Source organism: Ursus americanus, chromosome 25 (assembly GCF_024610735.1).
Source record: "Ursus americanus isolate L20-20 chromosome 25, mUrsAme1.1.p, whole genome shotgun sequence".
Lineage (NCBI taxonomy): Eukaryota > Metazoa > Chordata > Mammalia > Carnivora > Ursidae > Ursus > Ursus americanus.
This window is the reverse complement of record NC_142151.1, coordinates 21605712-21627862: the sequence shown is the minus strand read 5'-3', so window position 1 is coordinate 21627862 and position 22151 is coordinate 21605712. Positions and strand designations below refer to the sequence as shown.

Below are 22151 nucleotides of genomic sequence, written 5' to 3'. Positions count from 1 at the left end.
AGAAGAGGTTCCTTTCTTCTTCCAGCAATGCCTGGACTATAAGGTCGGACTCTGAACTGGACAGACGTACCCAGTCCTGACAGAGGAAAAGAGCTTCCTGTGACTCGGCCTGAATGACTTGCTTCTTGCCAGAACTGAATTCTTTTTACAATGGAAATAGATGTAAATGTTTCACAGGAAGTGGTTGGTGTTTATTAGGTAAAAGGCCACATTTATGAGATAAACCTCCATTCTTGGAATTTACCCAGATAGGAGAGAGTTTTTTGGTGGCTATAAAATTGTGGCAGTAGCCAAATTTTGTACATAAAATTACCATGACCTCAGAGGTAACTGCAAACGATTTGCTCCAAACCAATGTACAATCTTCACAATATATGAATTTCTTCGGAGACCTGCATTCGTATGGAGTGGCTGCTATATGTATACATACCTAAGGTACAAGCAGATGCTTTACGCCAGGTACTTAGCGGCTTGTTTCTCATGCTGATTATATGGTCAGCGTTTAAAGGAAATCAGGAATATTCGGTAACTCCCTGGTATAGCAACAAGAGTTTTCATCAAGTTTGTGAAATGTAATTTTATTAATTAATAGAAGGGCATGTCTTACCAGACACATTGTCCCCAAATAAATAAAATCTCAGCATCATTAAAAGCACACAAACACAGTTTAACAGGGTACGATACAAATTCAATTTAGATGATGTTCTTACTTGCATTTACTAAAAATCTGAGAAAGACTGTATTAATCTCTAGATAATTATCTTGCTTAAAGAGAAAAGTAGAGCACAATTATTTCATAGAAGGTTTTGGGAGTGACAATTTGAGAAGACTTTGCTTTAAAATATATTAAGATACATCACAGGTCAAATCACACTCTGTAACATTACAACATGGAATTGTACTTAATCAAAAATAAAAGTGGCTGAAGAAGGCTGTATACTTTCTTTCCTAACATTATACTAATTTCTATTTTTGGCATGAGTTAATAACCTTTTCCATTAGTAGGAAAATGTGCTCTGCAAACTCTCGGAGGGCGCCACGGCCACCATTACATTTGCAAATATATCCAACGGCCTTCTGGGCGGTGGAGCAGGCGTCAGCAGGCACGCCACTTAAGCCCACTTTCTTCAAGCACTCCTCATCAGACACTTCATTTCCTAGCAAGTAAAAGGAACACTGGGTGAGTATTTAAGGACACAAAGAAAACTCAGTTCTAATGATGCAAACAGCAACCAGTAAGTAATTCTGGTAGCTTCAGGAGACCTCAGCATGGCATATAATACCATAGATTAGGTGGAACAGATATGTTAAAGTATTTAAAAGTATAACTGAGGTCTAGGGTTTTCCTTAAGCAATTCAAAATCAACGCCTATCAGTTAAAGAAGGAGAATGGATTATGATTTGATTGCCATGCATATTAGAATTATAAGATAGTCTATATATAAATTATGAATTATTTAAACTTTTTATTAAAAAAATCCCAAACACATGCAAGAACCCCAAGTTCATGTGGAATAATTATCCATGTTTTGGATCATTTATCAATGTTTTTCTCTTTGCTCCACCCCTTGGTTTTTCAGAGGGAGGGCTAGGAAGGAGTACCCAGACATCATGTTTTACCCCAAAACTCTTCAGCATCTACCTCTAACACATACCTATCTCTAATAGATAAGGTTTTTTTTTTTTTTGTTTTTTTTTTAAAGTGAGACAGTATCATCAAACTAACAAAATCCACAATTCCTTAGTATTATCTTGGGGCGCCTGGGTGGCTCAGTGGGTTAAGCGTCTGCCTTTGGCTCAGATCATGACCCTGGGGTCCTGGGATTAAGCCCCACATTAGGCTCCCTACTCAGTGGAAAGCCTGCTTCTCCCTCTCCCACTTGTGCTAATAATAAATAAAAAATCTTAAAAAAAAATCATCTAGTAACTTAGTATGTGCTCAAATACCCCGTTATCTCAAATTTTCTTTTTATAGCTGATCTGTTTGCATCAGAAGCCAAAGTCCACATACTGCACTTTGTTGATCTATATTGTCAGTACTTTTAATCTGTAACAGTTCTCTTTGATTTGTACATCACTTATTTGTTGAAGAATTACCATCACAATGACAAAACTACACCCTTTGTTCACCTGTCCTGTTCTTCTCTCCTGTTTTGTGTTGACAGGATGAATTTCAGAAGCACCCAGTACCTCAGATTCTCCATTCTGAGTGTAAGTATTATTATTCGGTAGACCAACTACTACTAATAAAATGCTTGTTAAAGAGTTTGTTTTAAATCTGTTCCACATTTATCTAGTGAAAATTTTTAAATGGCTAAATGTATTGAAATCTGAATTTTCTCACTGAAAGTTGATGAAAATTCAAGTATTTAATTTGTATAATCTACCCCTGAAACTAAGCTGTATTTAGTAAAATTTACCTTTGTAAGTACTGATATTTTTAAGGAATATATTTTCATACGTTTATGTGACCCATGTGAGAGAGTGCTCTGATTTTAAAATTAAAATTTGGACCCTATTCTCTATTTTCTTCTTTTCTAGCCTCTGCTCTTTATAGTTTTTAAAAATTTTTATGTAAGTAATGCATTTTCTTGGTAGAAACATTTTTTTTTAAATCAAGGCAAAAACCAAATCAGTATCATCCTAATTACCACTATTTATGGATAATTACTGTATTTTGGCATGTGTAATTGCATGATTTTACTGATATAAGCGATATATGCTATTATTACTACCTGCAGGCACCGTATTAGGCATTCTATATAATTTTCAATTTTCTTTCCAGTATCCTTATGAACTTTGATTTGTGTTTATACGATAAATAAGAAAACCAAGGGCTGGAGAGGCTCACTGAGGATCGCACAGATACTTAGTATACCTGAGATTTGTTATACATTCCACTAAAATTGTTTTCTCCTTGCAAAAACCAGATCATTTTCTATCAAAGGCTCTGTAGTATTCTTCACTGAATCTTCACATGCGGTTCAAAGGCTATTCCTGAAGTCCTCAGATGACATGCTCCCAAAGCATTTCTGTGCTGCTTCTTTTGAGGCCCATACTACCCTTGTAAATATTTATTTCATACATGGCTTATGTTATATGTAGTTCAATAACTTGTCATCTTTAATACCTAAAATGTAGACATGAGACTGCAAGCTCTGGACGCAGTAAGTCCCAGCAACCAACCCCAAGCCTGCACATAGTATATCTGTTAAACACCAATGTGAAAACCTTGGGACATCTGACCCTATCAATACGGATCACAGCTCTGTCTTTCATGGTTGCAGAGCATTCCATTTTGTGGATGTCCAGGATATTTAAGTGGGCTTTTTTTTTTCTCCATTGTTTGCCCATTTGTCCAATTTCCTTCCTGGAATTGACATTTAAGTTAAAACTAGGGACATTTTAATAAAGCAACCATCATCCAAAGTGTACTTCCTATATGTTAGGAAGCTGCAAAGTGCTTTACCCAGATTATCTCATGACTTCCTACCACAGTCCTATGACACAGGTACTCTTGACATTTCCAGTTTACAGGGGAGGAAATCAAAGCTTACCTTACCGAAACTGACCAGTCAGGTGTGGTCTCACTCCAAAGCATGTGTCAGTAATCATTCTACTAGGATATAACTGATATGTACTATCAAACTAACCACCAGAAAGGCCATCCCAAATTAGTACTTTCCTCAGTAGTGTAGAGAGTTCCTACTTCCCTACAATTGTGCCAATCGGGAATTTTCTTTCTTATTTCTCTAGTTCTTAAAAAAAAAAAAAAAAAAAAGTCCTGGCCCACTTTATGATACCAACCAAGATACGCCACTTCTTTCCAGCACAGGCCCATTTCTTTTCTCCACTCATCCAGAACTGCCAGCTTATCTGGTACATTGACTTCCATTTTGCAATCCAGTTTTAAGGAAGAGAGTGTCTGCTTTGAACATGCCCTTTCTGAGATTAACCTCACCTTAAAAAATAAAAAAAGAAAAGAAAGAAAGAAGGGCAAAATGAGAAAATAAAGAAAACAAGTATTTCATAATAAAATAACACCTGGTAAATAATACAAGTCACAAATGAGTGGTCTTCTGAAGGACCAATTAAGTAAAATCAACTGAAATTTTAAAATGATGAATCTTTACAATATTTTCTAAGTCCAATAAAGGTAAAAGACACTGTTTTCTACAGTAGGAAGGATCCTATCTGCAGGATAAAAAATATACACTGTCTGATACTAACCTAAGATTCTCCTATAATTCGATTTATCCAGAGGGAAGTCTACAACTTGTCTCTTGTACTGCTTAGGAACACATACTTAAGATTTCTAGGGTATTATAAGAAATTATCTTAGCTTTCATTTTTGAAAATATATTAAATATTAAATCATTCTGAATTAAAATTTTCAATCATAAGAATAAGCTACATCTTAAAAATCCACAAGATACTTGTTTTTTTTCCTAAATGCTGATACCTATTTTTTATGAAATTTTTCTTGTTGAAAGATCCTAGGGGAATTACTAGATAGTTCCTATTTAAAAATAATATGTTTATACTTATTGAAAAAACAAGAAATATTATTTGCTGATTGACAAATTCCTAATTTTATTCATCTAAGAGTAAAAGTATGACAATCTTCTAGGCATGTGAAGGCTAAATTTCAGATATTTTAATAGAGGATACTAAAAATTTAAATCTCTTATTTCCCTCACATGTTCTTTGACCCTGAATCATCATCTTAAAAAACATCACTATATTCAGGGGGCACATACCTCAATACCACTTTTCTTTAATAAACTTATCCCAATAGCATCTTTTACATCATAAGATATTATTTCTTTTTGGTCTCCTGATACATAAATGTGGCCATTGGTGAGACATCCATCAATATTGCAAACCAAAAGTTTTATCTCCTTAAGCTTCTCTTTGCCAAAATAGCCATATCTAAAAGAAACCAAAATAGACCTCTGAGTACAAGTGCAATACTAATCACTCTCTCTCAACTGGCTAACACCAGTAAACTCAATAACCATTCCCACTCAGTTATTCAAACATTACCCTTCACATTTACGTCACATATACACTTCAGGTTCCAGTGCAAGACCTTTGAGTAGAGTGGTCTAATGAGGCTATGTGTTTCTCAAGTTACTGAATAAGCCATCTATATGCATATTTTATGTGTATGTCTTCCTCACATGAACAGACTAATTGCAAAGATCCTAAAATGTTTGGAGTATCAAAAATTAGTGCCTAGAAAACTCCATATATCTACCAGGAGTATGTCAGGGTCCAGTGCACAGGCTGTGCAAGTATTGTTTTTACCTTAATACTCTTTGCTCTGCAATAGGCCAATCAATATCCACATCTATATCCACACTGTGCTCAGCTCGCATTTCGTAGTATGCCATTTTTCCACCCTAAAGATGGTACAAATGCCATGAGTACTGTTTTTAACATTCATTCACAATACCAAAAAGTTTATTATAATACAGAACAATGAATTCATTTCTACAATACTTAGAAAAATAGGTAACTCAGTAAAATGAGTGACATTCAACAAATAATTTGAGGGAAAAGCTTTTTGTTTCCTATGTATTCAAATTATACACCATAATATTTTTCAAATTCTATCTGCACAGTGCAAGCTTCCCATTTTTCTTTAAGTAGATTTCTATTTTAAGACTGAAAAAAGCAGAAATACCCATCTTCAAATATTCTGACAAGGAATTTTCTAGAAATCCCCTAATTGTATCCCCATCTTCTGATAGTCTCTCTCGTCATCATCCAAAGCAGTATAAAGATTTTCAGAATTTATGTTCCAATTTGCAACTAAGTGGCAAGATAGGGAAGGAAAAATAACTAGGATCTATTGTACCAAACTGTCTTAGATCTCTGAACTACAGGTGGGAGTGGACATTAATTGTCTGGATCACATGTGGGCAAAGGGAGGGACAATTTCCTGATCCTGGGGTCTGGGGGCAAAAGGGGGAGATCTTTCCTATGACTGTGATAATCTGAATGTCAAAATCAATTACTGGTAAATTTTATTTTTTTAGAATTGTCAGTCTCTTCATAAATCTTATGATGAGATACTTGATTGTCCTCCACACTTTAGGAAAGGGTCAAATAACAGTCCCCTTAGCAAAGAGTTGGAAAGGGTGCTATCTACATATGTCAAACCCAATTTTCCTGAATACTCAACAGTCTACAGTTTGCCTATATATTGCCAGAACTGTTAAAAATCCTTTTACTTCAGAGCATAAGTCACATTAGAATTTTTACTACAGTGAGTAGAGGGTTGTTTTTAAACTACCTGTTTATGACCTGAGCCAATTACTTTCTTTTTTCAAAGCGGCCATTCCTCCTCTATGATACTGGGCCAGGAATGTCTACTTTATTTCACAGCTATGCAGATTACATGAGATAACCTATGTAAAGTGTCTTGTATAGTCCTTGGTACATAGTAAGGGCTAAATAAATACCTGTTATTAACTAAAAGGAACAAATAGTATATGATGTAACCATGCAGGCTCTAAAGATGTGAGAGAGATCCAACGCCCTGATTTTAAAATGAGAGCAACGAGATTCAGAACAGGTAAAATGTATATTCAAAGACACGTAGTCAGAGATAGAGAACTACAATCTGGCTTTCCTGACACCCAGGCTGGTGATCTTCCACATCTACTATGTTTTTTGGTCTCTTTTTAAAAGCAATAGATTTTTATTCAACTGTACAACCACAACCTGACAGTAATAAACCATATATTAAAAACAGAATTTTGAATGGAATAAAATGAAAATCAGGGCATGTATACAACATTCAATATTTGATTCATTTCTTAGCTGTAGCAAAATTTGCTACAACTTGCTTATTCACTGAATGGATTCCAAAGATTAATTTATTGTAAGCCTACAGAATAAATGCCTCAGATGATAAATCTTACCACTTATTGCCTTTCCTCTAGGAACTGATACTTTCCTTTATGAACTGTGCCATCTGTCTTTCTTAGAACTGAGGTATACATATAAAAAGGTTTAAAAGATTTTTGCAAAATGAAGGCACAAACCTGTAAATAACCCATCTCTATCAAATGTCTTTTAGCAAAATAAAATGAGCCATTTTCATATAATTCTCCATCCCAGTCTTGTCGACGAGGTCGTTTAGCTGGATTCAAATTCAGAGGCTCAGTCACTTCACGAACTAAAAGCAAAAAGTTATAGTAAGTCCATGTTGCTTTGAAAACTGAGTATTCATTTAGTAACTAAAAAAAAATAAATAAACTGAAACTGTAAAATATTTTTCTATTTCAATAAATAAATGGATTTTTAAAGGAACAAAATCTCTAATGATGCTGATGATTTATCTTTGTTTGCTAATATTTAATAATTATTTTATTATTATTATCTAATCATAGAAAAATAAAGTATTTTACAGAGGAATTCTAAATAATTGAGGTTTTAAGGCATTTTTAAAAATACAAGGTTCTGGGAGGACATCAAGGCAAACTTAAGGCCGCTTCAAAAGGACTGAACTTGTCATAAAATATCCTTATTTGAATATTTTAATATATTTCTCATTTTTCTATAGAAATACAAAGTATGTATTTATACAATGTTGTTGAGAAATTACTTTCATAGAAATATTACAGAAAACTGAAGATTTCCTCATTAAATCATTGAGAATTTTATATTGATAAAAATGTTTATATATTACATATTCTTACCAGTAATTTAAAAATATACTAAGCATAATAATAAATAATATTTACTTATTACTATCCTTGGTAATGAAGGCTCAGCAATATCAACATTAGTGATTATAACATGATGTAACAAAGGAAGCCCTCAGTACTGGTAAAGAGGGATCCTCTTGCCTTTTTACTGCATTTTTCCCAAAACTGTGTTTATGGATGTGTATTGACATGCACGCATGACTCGTGTGTGTGTGTGTGTTTAAAGCTGGTGATTATTCAGAATCTTTCTTTACTTTTGGCTGTCACTTATGGGTGTAATGTCTTCTAGAAACAATTTCTACTTACTTCCCTAACTGTTCAATCCTAGTCCATCAGTGTTTGATATAATCTAGGAAAAATACTCAGCAAATATACATTGAAGAGTTACATATGGTATAGTTTTACAGGCGTGGGATACATAGCAGTGAATAAGACTCTTTCTACTTTCATGGAGTGTACAATCTAGTGGTGAAGATAGGCAGTAAACAAACTAATTCAAGTGGTACTTTGAAGAAAAGGAATGAGGGGGCAAGTTTTTCCTAAGTGAACAAGGATCAGTGGCTGCTTCCTCTCTGGGGATATTTGCTGAATCCGAGGAAGAAGTGAAAGAAAGATCAAACTTGGCATAAGCAGAGGAACTTTGCTGGGATAAAGAGAAACCAGAAGAATTTTTAATGGCCCTACGGACTAGAATCATAGATTGGCTTCTATAAGAGCCTACACAGAGCTAGCTCTTCCCACCTAATTATTCCCCTGCGGGACGTTTGCTCAGTGTGCTGCGGCACAAGAAGCTAGGGATGGGCTGGAAGGCAGGGAGAAACCATTATAGTTTTGTGGTGCTTAGATCTCAAAATCCTGTTAGCCTGGGGTTTTCAGCAATATACAAGATCCACTGCTGGCAAGACACCTGCACTAAGAGGTAAAGTGAGACTGAAGCTCAAACCCAGCACAACTCCTAATTGGATCAAAGCAACTAGCTCCATATGCTATCTGCCTGATAGAAGAAACAGTGTGCTCTCCCTGGAGGAAAATAATATTTACAGACCCTTGAACAATGCAGGGGGTGGGGTGCCAACCCCCGACATGGTTAAACATCCACATATAATTTTTGATTCCCCCAAAGTTTAACTATTAAGAGCTTACTGTTGACCAGAAGCCTCACCAATAACATAGTCAATTAACACATACTTTGTATACTATATCTATTGCATTGTTGCAATAAAATAAGCTAGAGAAAAGAAAATGCTATTAAGAAAATGATAAGGAAAAGAAAATACATTTACAGTAGTGTACTGTATTTATTGAAAACACTGTACAGCTCAAACCTGTGTTGTTCAAGGGTCAACTGTACTCCGATCTCTATGTCAGGCATATGACAAAATATGAGTCATTATGAAGAAGCAGAAATATACTACCCATAACTAGAGAAAAACAGTTGTAGAAACAGAACTATAAATGACCCAGACGTCAGAACCCACAATCGAGGATTTTCAACTATCATAAATATGTTAGAGATATGAGAGGAAAAGATTTAAAAGGATAAAGAGATGGAGAATTTTAACAGAGAACAGAATCTCTAAAAAATAACTACAATGTACATTCCAGAATGGAAAACACGTCTATCTGAAATAATTCACTGGACAGGATTTACAGGACACTGGACAAGTCAGAAGAAACGATCAATGAACTCAAATATGTCAACAGAAATTAATCCACATGAAGCACAGAGAGAAAAATCAACAAACAATGCAGAACAGACTGTGGGAGACATGTGGACCCCATAAAATCGTTAAGATACACTTAAATCTGAGTCCCAGAAAGAGAGGAGAGAGAAATCATGGCAGAAGAAATATTTGGAGAGAATGGCACAGAATTTTTGCAAACTAATGACAGATATCAACCTGGAGATATGAGAAGTTCGGAGAATTCTAAATAGTATAAACACAATAAAACCCACAGCAATACAAATTGGAGTCAACTATGAAAACTTAAGATAAAGGGAAAAATCTTAAAAACAGCCTGAGGGAAAAAAGACATTAAATTTAGAGAGACGATGATCAGAATAATAGCTGATTTCTTTTAAGAAACAATGGATGGCAGAAGATAATGAAATGACACATTAATGATGCATCTTCAAAAGAGTAACATCTTAAGGATGCAACCTTAAAATGCTGAAAGAAAAAAAAGGCAAACCAAAATTTTATATTCCATGAAAATGCCCTTTAAAAATAAGGGTGAATTATAGTCATTTTTCGACAGACAAAAGCTGAGAGGAGCTGTTACTAACAGATGTACACTGTAAAACAGAAGCACATGTAAGTGGTAAGAAATGAAGAATAACAAAAAAAGATAAATACACAGATGAAGATAAAGGACTATTTTAAAATAACTCAAAATACCGTTAACTGTTTAAAATAAATAGAACAACAATGCGCTGTGGGTCATAATATATATAGAATTAGATTATGTGACAATAATAGTACAAAAGGCAGGGGCTAAATAGAAATTTACTGTTGTAAGGTTCTTAATTATTTGTGAAAATACAAATTCAGGTAGACTATAACAAACTAAGGGTGCGAAGTGTAATCTCTAGAGCAGTGCTGTATAATGTGAGCTGCATACATAATTTTAAATTTTCTAATGGCTACAGTTTAAAAAATTAAAAAGAAGTGAAATTAATTGTAATAATAGATTTTATTTAACCCTATGTATCTAAAATGTTTTTTAACATGTAATAAATATAAGAATTATTAATGAGATATTGCATATACTTCTTTCATACTAATCTTAGAAATCCAATATGTATTTTACACTTAATGCATATCTCAATTTGGACTAACTATATTTTGAGTGCTTACAGTGCTAGAGGCTATTATATTAGATGGTGAGGTTCTAGTGTGATGACAAAAAAGAACACAAAAAGTTATACAATATAAAATGGAATAATTTTTCAAGTATTGATTAATCCAGTAGCACTTTCAGTGATTTTATAAACAAGGAACATAACAGACTCACAAGAAATACCACTCTGGGTTAGAGCCATTGTTCTTCAATAGCATTCTGTCTCATAGTGGTTCTAAGAAACTATATGACAAGACAAAGCTCTGGTCCCTAACATTCACTTCTCGATGTTAAAAGACATCTATTCAAACATATCTAATTTTCTTAAAAATACTTATAGATCTAATTTTTATGGCTTTGGCTTTGTCATCTATCTAACATACACATTTGTTGAACTTCTTAAACTTTAATCAAATAGCATATAAAGCTCAATATTCAGTTTAACACTGGGCTTCCTTGATTTGCTTCAAAAATTAGTTTCTTAAGCTTTAATAGATCCTTCCTAGAAATTATTTCCTCAGAAATAAGAATTTCTGAGATTTAGTAAATAAGTTCAAAGTTAAAATACATAGTTTAACATAGAACCTGGCACAGAGAAGACAATCAATACATATTTGCTGAATGAAATCAATCGGTAAATTCGTATTTACTGATATATTTCATTGGTTTGGGTAACATTCCTATTTTGAGACTGAAGAATCTTATTTTCAGCCCTTCTTTTATCCTCTTACTTGCTCTTTTTTTTTCTTTGTGGTATCTCCAGTTTCATTGCATCTTCCTGTCTCCTTTAAGTCACACTTAGGCAGCTTTCTATATTCAACAAATGTCAGGGCACCTAACAGAAATCAAACTGCCTTTCCTTATGTATGTTACAACATTCACCGATTTGGTGGTCATCTTATTCTTTATTCCGTATTTCCTAGTCTATCTAGCTAGAAATCAGGCTCCTGCTAAAATACCATGGAAATCTTCTTACATCAGAGTTACATATTTTGGGAAGCAATTCCACAATTCATTCTTGAAGTCCTCCAGAACTTTTTGGTAGACTTCTATCCCACAATCCCAGTATGATTTATATGGAGTTCACCAAGCAAGTCTAGAACAAACACAGGAGTATTTAACATCTAGAAAAATGACATGCCTGCCTCTAAAGGCAAACAGAGTGCTAAAATGTCCATTTGTAAAAAGTAAAGCAGGGAATTTGGTCTGTCTTGTCTCAATAACAAGACTTAGAACTGATTATAAATGTCATTACCTACTACAGCTAATAATCATGTGTTGCTCCCTTCATTCCTAAAGAATATTTACATATGAAAAAGCTGATTCTCCAAAAAGCTAAAATCAAGACTGATATAACAGATTACCTCCTTTCTGAATTTCACTCCATCGAAACTGATGGCGTCGCACAACAGAGAAAACAGAATCATATCCTTCCTCTCGAATCATTTCTGCAACTTTTTGAAGGTCAGTAGGATGTAAACACGGAGAAGTTGCTTGAATATTTCCTACAATGTCAACCTCTTAAAAAGACAAAACAAATGAAAAGGACATCAAAGTTCTTTGCAAGGAATACAAAGATCTTAAATTCAAATGTGAAAATTAGTCTAAAAAACGAATAAGTTGGAAATTACATAAAATTTTGAATGAACTATCAAATTCATACCATTGTGATAATTAAGAAATTCTATGATGGCATCTAGTGAGGTAGAGCTGTCTTTTGAAACTTCAGAACTTCTTCGATGAACTTGGGCACCAAATTGTTTGGCCACATTCTCAATTTCATCATGGTCTGTTGAAACCCACACACTGGATAGATATTAAAAAATAAACATAACAATACAAATCATTAAAAGAGACCACCAAAGATAAAAAGGAGCTCTGCAACCCCAAAATACCGCTAACATGATGTTGGAATAGTTTTTAGACCATCAAAAAAAAAAAATTACAGGGGCGCCTGGGTGGCACAGCGGTTGAGCGTCTGCCTTCGGCTCAGGGCGTGATCCCGGCTATCTGGGATCGAGCCCCACATCAGGCTCTTCTGCTATGAGCCTGCTTCTTCCTCTCCCACTCCCCCTGCTTATGTTCCCTCTCTCGCTGGCTGTCTCTCTGTCGAATAAATAAATAAAATCTTTAAAAAAAAAAAAATTACAGATTTAACATAAAATTTAAAGAATTATATTTTGTATATAAACTACATTAAGTGTCTGAATAAAAATATAGTACCAGATACAGTTTTATAAAATTAGAAAAAAATGACACTTGGTATTTTTAAGGCTACTGGTATATTAAGTAAAACAGTAGTGCTAGAACTTCAAATCTAAAGGAAATAAAGAAGATCCTGCTTCTTATTCCCCATTCAAATCCAAATTACCATGTGAAGAATTTTAATATACTTGCTAAGAAAAAGATGGATTTGTAGCAGTCAAACCATGATGCTGAAAGAATTTCAAGCTTAGAAGCAATGAAATGCCTAGATCTGGGCTCAAAATAATCAGATAATGCAATTCTCTTGTTTTGCCAACAATGGGTATCCTATAAACATATGAACACAACTGATGGAGTTACAGCCACTGACAACAATTACAGACATGGAGAACATGACTTGATGGGCTCTGGGAAGTTTAACTTAACTGCACCTTTCACCACATCTTACATGGTTCACTGTTTAGGTTTTCTAAGATGATGACTACTAGTAAAATGCTATTTGGGGCAAGTTTGCTAGTCCTCCTGGACCTTTACAAATTCCCTTTGCTAGAAACAAAAGATGTGAATATTCCTCTAGCCACAATGTTTTATTAGTGATATTACACAAAGATAGTTTAATGACTTACAGTCTTTGGCATATGCATTTATTTTTCTTTTATCGCCTTCATTCAATATCTACTGGGGGTAAGAGGAACTGCATGTTTCAGATGTCTATGCTCAATTGTCAAGAGTGAAAAGAAAATGAGAAACTAAAGAAACATTTTTTTTTTAAGGAGAAGAGGTTTACTGAATACCAAAAAAAAAAAAAAAATCTAACATCTCCAGATTTTACTTATCAATTTCCATTCTTCCCTTTAATATTTGCAGAAGGAGGATTTAAATCTAAAGTCAATAATCCCCATATATTTTTTTTTAAAGCCTAGTAAACAAGATGAGCCACTGGTTAGGGATCAGATGTCTCACATTTACTGTCACTCTGTGCAAGGCAGAACACAGATGCCCCCTCTTTCCCCCATCTTGAAATCTGAAATATCTGAGGGCAGATTTTTTACTGGAGAAATGAAATAGTCAAAGGTACATAACAAAGTACCAATGAAAAACTAGTTTTAAAATAGAGAAGGTGAAGGCAGGATGGTAAGATGGTAAATACAGTAAAAAGTGAACAGTAAAAGCTAAAGAAATGGTCTTTTGACATCTAATTTATGTCACTAATCGAAATAAATTATTGACGCCGTTTACTTTATTATCCTGATTTCTGTAATGAAAATTCAACACCACAGGATTTGGTGACATTTTTGAAATGCTTAAAAGGTAAATAAAAAATAATAGAGGTTTTGGAAGAGGTCTGTTTTTCTTCTTTCCTCTTTTATCATTCATTAATTTCTCCACTCATGAAATGTTTACTGAGTGCCCATTATGTTTCAGGTCCTACTTCGGACGTGGAAGATATGCAGTCCATTTTCTTGAGAAACTTCCAGTTCTTAGCCTATTGGTAGAGACAGAGGCCAACACAGTTACAATACTCTTTAAACCATCAAGGAAAGAGAGGTAAGGAAGCAATGACTAATCTCTCTACGATGCTTTACTTTTACAAAGTATTTTTATAGTGTCTGCTACATACCATGCTCAATCCATATGTGTTAATAAATGAAACATTAAATGGTTAACAGCATGGGATCTGAAGGAAGGGGTTCAAATCCTAGCTCCACCACATGTTAGCTATACGACCTTAGGCAAAATCCATCATCTCCCTAGGCCTCAATTTTTAGTAAAGTGCAGGTGATTAAGAAAAAAAAAATACAGGTGATAATAACAGTAATTACCTCACATCATTTTTATAAGAATTAAATACAAACCACAACACACAATAAACATTTAGTACATGTTAGCCATTCAAAATAGTAAAATAGGAACGGCAAAAAAGGAACACATACACAGTCTCATTTAATCCTCACACTGACTCTGTTGGAAGGAAAACTGAAGTTCTGCTTTCAGAACTTCGAAGGTCCAAATGTCTAATTTATATGTATGAAAACAGCATCCCATATGTAGACTTAAAATACAATGAACATAATTTATTAAAGGGACTATGTAAGTAGATGGTTTTCCTTTCGTTTAGGGGAATCAGAAAAGGGAGGGCAAAAAGAAAGAATGAGCAAGTGAACAAACAGGCCTAATAAAATGTAAAATCAAGTACAGAGTAAATGTCAAAGCCTAATACTAATGGCTTTAGCCTCAAATGAAGTCGTATTCCATCTAACAGGATGAACAGGAATATCAACCCTAACGCCTGTGAATATTATTTTAAACCATAAAGTGCCATTTTAAGGCTAACACAGCATAGGCTTATCATTAATCATAAATCCACACCCTACGAATGAAACTAAAGTTTGTGCGTTTTTTTCCCCCACAAGTATGTTAGGCAACATTTACAAAATCAATTTGTTCTGAGGTTTACTAATAGCACTGAACCACTGTTGAAATCGAGCTCTTACAAACTCACCTCTAACAGTAACTTTTTACTAAATGAAAAAAATTGTCTTAGCATTTTTCTCAACTGCTAACTATCCAAAGTAGTATACAAAGTTAGCAACCTTGGAAGTACTGCTAGCTTTGACTCTGAGCAGGACGGAAAAACCTGCCTCAAAGAACAAATCATGGTTTTGAACAAAATAATCTCCAAAGATCTACTAGCCCTGAAAAACAAAATCGGGCAGCTGCAATTTTCTTCAATTCCTTCCTAGGGTAAATATTTATCAAAGAAAGAACGTAGAAGGTGACGGGCAACAAGATTGCTCCAGGGGCGCCTGGGTGGCACAGTGGTTAAGCGTCTGCCTTCACCTCAGGGCGTGATCCCAGCGTTTTGGGATCGAGCCACACCTTAGGCTTCTCCGCTAGGAGCCTGCTTCTTCCTCTCCCACTCCCCCTGCTTGTGTTCCCTCTCGCTGGCTGTCTCTCTGTCAAATAAATAAATAAAATCTTAAAAAAAAAAAACAAGGTTGCTCCAAACTTGGACTGCAGCTTCAGAATAAATCAATTAAATCCAAATCAACACATTTTAACTGAGGTTCCAATACATTATTATACCAAGATAAGTAAGAGTACCTGCTCACAAGAACCTCTTCAACCCAGCAGAGCAAGAGTCATCCCAGGCCAAATCTGGCTCATACCCTGCCTATTTTCGTAAATAAACTTTTAATGGAATACAGCTATGCTCATTCACTTATATATTGTTATAGTTACTTTCACAACATAAAACAGAGCTGAGTAACAGAGACCATTTGGCTTGCAAAGTCTAAAATATTTAGTATTTGGCCCTTTACCAGAAAAGTTGGTAGACCCCTGAAATAGACAGTAAAGACACAATTCCATGAACTCTTCAAGGTCAAAGCATGTTAGCATTAGAAAGAATTCTGAAGACAATTACAACTTTCCCATTTTACAAGTAAGGAAACTGTGGCCCATTGAAGAGATGAAGATTGTAAAAACCTTCAATATGAGGAGGAAATGTCAAGGATCGATCACACACTATATAGCAGACACATTCTAAGGGCTGTATTATACTACCTTACTTAGTCCCCTCAGCAAGCCAATAAGGTGGATACTTAAGTCCATTCTGCAGATGAGGAAACTGAGACACAGACGTTAAGTGATTTACACAAAGTTGCAGTTAACATGTGGTGAAGCCAGAAATTCAAATCCACAGTTTGACTCCAGGGTCTATGACCTTACCTCGCTGCACAGTACATACACTAAAAGAAGGTCTGAACACTGCTCTCTGTGCAGAAAACAAAGGTACAGTTACTTTCACTCCTTCACTGAGGAAGTAGTGCCAGTCCCTTTTATTACCTTTTTAGTTGAACTTTCCAAGACCCCTAGAAAGGATGCCACATAACAAACAGCTATGCAAACTAAACAGAGGAAAATCACTTCATTATACAGTATTCTAAGTTTGAGAAGGCAGAGTTAGACCAATTATGCTCATTTTGCTGGTTAAGGAAAATCCTGGTTTTATTTCTTCTAATCACTATTATTAGTATAGTAACAGATACCATAGATGGCTTGAAGTATAAATATCATTCCAACTGTCAAGATGCTTATACTCTAGTCTAGATATATTAAATAAAACTGGTACAGAAAAGGTTCTCAGGAATCATTTATTCTTTCAAGGAATTTTGTACAAATGCATTTTAATAAATGGAAACAGGAAAATCACTGCTTAATATATAACATATATTTTCCAATCATTTGTAGCAAAATCTCCTATGTCTACTCTAAGGCTATTTGTCCGGTTTTGAGTTCCACCATCTACTCCCTTTTAGTAATCATATTCCAATTTTTCTCTTGATGGAACTGTCACATGGTGCTTCAGGGGGCGCTCCATCACCGGCTCCAAGAGCAGAAGAGGCAGCTAAACTGTACCAATACAAGCACTGGGGACCCAGAGAGACTCTTTTTGGTTACACTTAAACCTGGAGGGAGTAAAATAAGGGGGTAAACAAAGCTAGACACTAAAGCAGAAAGGACAGCTTTGATTGGTTAACTATGGCAGTTGGGAAAAGAATCCAGCAGAAACTGAATTCAAATTCCCCAAAACAAATAGGAAGAAGACATGAACAGATACTTCTCCAAAGACATACGAATGGCTAACAGACACGAAAAAATGCTCAACATCACTAGCCATCAGGGAAATACAAATCCAAACCACAATGAGATACCATCTTATGCCAGTTAGAATGGCAAAGATTAACAAAACAGGAAACAACAAATGTTGGCAAAGATGTGGAGAAAGGGGAACCCTCTTACACTGTTGGTGGGAATGCAAGCTGGTACAGCCACTCTGGAAAACAGTATGGAAGTTCCTCAAGATGTTAGAAGAGAGCTACCCTATGACCCTGCAATTGCACTGCTAGGTATTTACCCCAAAGATACAGATGTAGTGAAAAGAAGGGGCACATGTACCCCAATGTTCATAGCAGCAATGTCCAGAATAGCCAAACTGTGGAAGGAGCCGAGATGCCCCTCAACAGATGAATGGATACAGAAGATGTGGTCCATATATACAATGGAGTATTATTCAGCCATCAGAAACGATGAATACCCACCATTTGCACCAACATGGATGGAACTGGAGGGGATTATGTTAAGTGAAGTAAGTCAAGCAGAGAAAGACAATTATCAGACGGTTTCACTCATATGAAGAACATAAGCAATAGCATGGAGGACGATAGGGGAAGGGAGGGAAAGCCAAAGGGTGAGAAATCAGAGAGGGAGATGAACCATGAGAGACTATGGACCCCTGGAAACATTCTGAGGGCTTCAGAGGGGAAAGGGATGGGGATGGGGGGTAACACGGTGATGGGTATTGAGGAGGGCGCGTGCTGCGACGAGCACTGGGTGTTCTATGTAACTAATGAATCACTGAATACTACCTCATAAACTAATGATGTACCACAGAGTGGCTAACAACATAATAAAAAAAAAATTCCCCAAAACAAAGGCTGGAGACTTCTAATAGGCTGGAGTGTGTTAAGGAAATGTATTGCAGGGGTGATAGAGGGGGTTAGTTCATGTGACTAAGCCATCTGGGTTTGTTAACTGGTGCTTATCCAGAGGAGAAACACACTTCTAACTTCATGATGGGGGGCAAGGTGCAAGTTGAAGCACTGTGCCCAGGGAATTCAGGCCCTTAATTCTCCCACAGGGACTGGAAGGAATGAGAGTTATCTACTAGGATATTTGCATCTCAAAGAGACAGTTTGGGGTGATAAATTTACATCCCAAAAGATGGAGAAGGGGTTTCTAATTACAAGCTTTCAAAAGTAGTTGTTCTGAGAGGGGGTTCAGAAGCTATCTGCCTGTCACCAGGTTGTCTGTGAAACAAACAGTAAATTCTCCTGGCAGATTGACTTTTCTCAGCCATTTTAAGGGGGGCTAGGATCATCCTAGGAGCGTGGCCGTACACTGTTGGAAACCATACTAGAGTTTGGACAAGTCGTTATGTGCTGACAGTTTTGCAGTTCCAGCACAACCATCTGGCACCATAAAGGGAGAGCCTATCTAGAAGAACCAAGAAATGGAGGATTCTGGTGACAGAGTGCACCATTCCCTCACCCCGCTTTATTTTTCTTGAAAATATTTATCACCACCAAATATAGTATACACTATTTGTATATTGCCTGTTTCTCATTATAATGCAAGCTCCATGAGACCAGGGACTGACTCTTGCTATCAACTCTGGTTAAGGACACAGTACAGTGCCAGTCACATAGTAGGTGGTCAATAAATATTTGCTGAATGAATGAATGATTTTTTGCCTCTGAATCTCATTGTACCTGAAACAAGCCTTACTCTTTTTTGTTAAGCCAGGCTGAAAGGAGTTTCCTGACATGCAACCAAAGAGTTGTAAATGAGTTTTGTTCTTAATTTACTGTGAAAGTGATTTTTGATTTCTACTTCATTTCACAAAAATGGCATATCACTGCTGCCTGGAGGCACCTTCTCTCAGTCTCCCCCCGCCCCCCCTCCACCAATGTGCACTCTTTGTAAAGGTGAAAAAATGTCCAAAAGTCTGTAAGCCCCAAAAGGACAAGAACCATGTCATTTCATCTTGGTGTTTCCTTGGATGTGTATGGCAGAAATTAGGGCCAATATGTGTTTACTGAATTGAACCAAATTCCCAAGGCTTTCCCTATCTCTCCTTAGCACACTTCCTATTACATTGCTACATTAGCGTTATCTTCTGGGTGCTTACCCCTATTTACCTCGCTCCACCCAGCGCTTCCTTTGGATTAAAACATTAAGTAAATTAGTAAATTCATACTTTTGGAGTATCTTTCTTTAAACAAGACTAGTTAAGTGAAAATCACATACCCATATGTTAATGTGGGCAGTTAATAGGCTCCAAAAACAATCATCTCTTAAAGAACCAAAACCCAAACATCAAAAGGTTAAAATAATTTACTTTCCACAGTAACAAATTCAAGCATAATTAGGGTGAAGTTACTATGTGTAAACTCATTTCTGGCACAAAATTCTCTCTCTTTTCTTTTATGAATGACATCAGCTTGTCACTCCTGACCAAAATGGCATATGGCAATGTCTCTGAATGATGCACAATTAAAACTGTCTTTAGGGCAGACGAGGTTCCAAAGATATAATAAAACCATTTATAAGCATATCATAAAACAGCCTGCTGTACGTTTTCTCACTGTCTCTTACCTATGTACAAATGTAGGTAGTTTTCTAGATTGTGCTGACTCACAGGCAGATAGCTTGGAGTATTTTTCAAAGGTCAGAAAGGGATCTCCAAGCTGAGCTTGAAACTAGAAAGCCTTGACACCTCACTCCATTCATGAACCTGATGCCTCCCTAATCGATCGGCACCAAGTGGTTATCACAGGCTGAGCAACAGGGGAACCCCAATGGCCTCTGTCTACAAGAGTTCACATATTGCCACAGACGTTTCATAGGGGTGGCCTCCTTTACTTTACCCTGTGAGGTCAACCAGGGCGGCGGAGACGGCTGAAAAGGGGGAAATCTCCCCCTTTACGGATGGCATTCTCAAGGGCAGGGACAGGAACTGTCCCAGGTCAAGACTATTAGCAGCTACGGAACAAGGAAGCTGGAGCACTTCCTCCCTGCGCTCTCAACCGGGGCCCACACACCCCGGATCTTGCACACCCCTTCCAAGAGCAATTGCCCTGGGAGCCCCAGCCCTTCCAGCGGCCCGGCTCCCCGTCCCGACCCCCGCCCAGGCCGCGCCGCCCACTCTCGCACATGCGCACCTCTGGAAGACCCCCGAGTCCAGGGCCGCACGCAGGACCCAGCCAATAAGCGGGACCCCCGCCAGGTGCTTAATGTTCTTCAGGGGGATGCCCTTGCTGCCGCCCCGGGCCAGAATTAGGGCCGCCAGGTGCGGCGGCTTCTCCACACCTCGGCCCTGGCCTCCGCGGGAGTTGCGCTGCAGCTTCGGCGGCCGGCCCCGGGAGGGCCGCCCCCGCGGGTTGGAGACGGAGGTGGCGGCCCCCTTCTCCACCGAGTCCATCTTCCTCCCACGCCTTCTCCCCAGCTTCTCCACATCCGGGAGCTCTTCTCTCGCCACCTCAGCTCGGCGCCGCCCGATCTCCCCGCCCGACCACTCGCGGGGGTGGCTGTTCCTGGCCCTGGCCCCGCCCCCGCCGCGGTCCGCCCCTTAGCGAGGCACGCCGGGAATTGTAGTCCGCGGCCGTCTCGCCTGGGTCCAGTAGGCCGAGTAGGCTCTGGCAGATCCAGCCCAAACCCGCGCCAAGCGGTGAGAGTCCAGACATAACTGGAAAGAAGTGCAGCTTCTGGTGGGCAGGGGTTATAGTATACGGGGATTTCTAAATGAGACCACATAGGTTATAGATTTTTTGGTAAAGAACTTCCCGACTTAAGAAATGTAGTGGGTTTCCCACTGCACACTCAAATGTACCATAACACGATTAAATCTTATATTTTAAAATTATAATTGTGTATTTTTCTGCTAGGTACCTGACTCTTTATTTCCAAGAGATTACGTCATTCAAATGTCCTGCAGGCACCTTAAACTCAACATTAAAAAAACCTCAACTCTCCGTATGGGCCCAAACTATTCCTACATCTGCATTTTCTTTTTTTTTTTTTTTTTTTTTAAGGATTTTATTTATTTATTCGACAGAGGGAGACAGCCAGCGAGAGAGGGAACACAAGCAGGGGGAGTGGGAGAGGAAGAAGCAGGCTCATAGCGGAAGAGCCTGATGTGGGACTCGATCCCGTAACACCGGGATCACGCCCTGAGCCGAAGGCAGACGATTAACCGCTGTGCCACCCAGGCGCCCCTACATCTGCATTTTCTATCAACATTACTGAACATCTAGCATCGAAAACTTGGAAGTCAACCTTGACTATTCCCCTACAGCGTAGTAATCACCTATTTTTTTTTTGCTTGTTTTGTTATTTTGTTTTGTTCGCTATCAATCTTTTCCTTTTAGAAATTGTTACCTCTATTATCTGGTGGAGATTTCTCTCACATCCTCTGCATTTCGGAGGTGGGTGTGTGACCCAAGCTGGTGGGTATAGTATCTCATCTTCCTGAACACAGCTGTGGTCTAGGGACAGGCATGTGACCAAGCAAAGCCCATTGGAATCCTTCCCAGAGATTCTGGGGAAGAAAGGATCTTTCTCTTGCTGAGTTTTTGGGTACTAAGAACGCTGTAAATCTGACTCCTCAGGGCAGGATGAAGGAGGGGGAATAGGGGGGTTTGCTGTTCTGAACTGGGCTGGGAGACCAATGTTCACGCTGAAAAAAGCAGTGACATTCAGGAAGAAGAGAGAGCCCTGGTGGTATCATTTAGACCTCTTGATCCACCAAGAAGTTCAAAG

At 37.4% G+C, this 22151-nt stretch overlaps 1 protein-coding gene across 1 annotated transcript; it reads right to left on the bottom strand.

The window, feature by feature from the left end:
* Positions 1-562: 562 nt before the first annotated feature.
* Positions 563-20922, bottom strand: CMAS (cytidine monophosphate N-acetylneuraminic acid synthetase). The gene is made up of 8 exons (XM_045811850.2): positions 20555-20922; positions 12226-12368; positions 11927-12082; positions 7056-7189; positions 5311-5405; positions 4761-4932; positions 3808-3961; positions 563-1157 (listed from the first exon to the last, which is right to left on the bottom strand). The coding sequence occupies exons 1-8, from the start codon at positions 20812-20814 to the stop codon at positions 967-969; spliced, it is 1305 nt and encodes a 434-aa protein (XP_045667806.1). The 5' UTR covers positions 20815-20922; the 3' UTR covers positions 563-966.
* Between the last annotated feature and the right edge of the window lie 1229 nt (positions 20923-22151).

Coding starts and splice junctions, on each gene's coding strand:
- CMAS (XM_045811850.2), bottom strand. CDS start 20,814: ATGGACTCGGTGGAGAAGGGGGCCGCCACCTCCGTCTCCAACCCGCGG. Junction 7,190..11,926: donor GAGTGAAATTCAGAAAGGAG/GTAATCTGTTAT, acceptor TTTTGCTTTTAG/TTCGTGAAGTGACTGAGCCT. Junction 4,933..5,310: donor GCAGAGCAAAGAGTATTAAG/GTAAAAACAATA, acceptor GGTTTCTTTTAG/ATATGGCTATTTTGGCAAAG.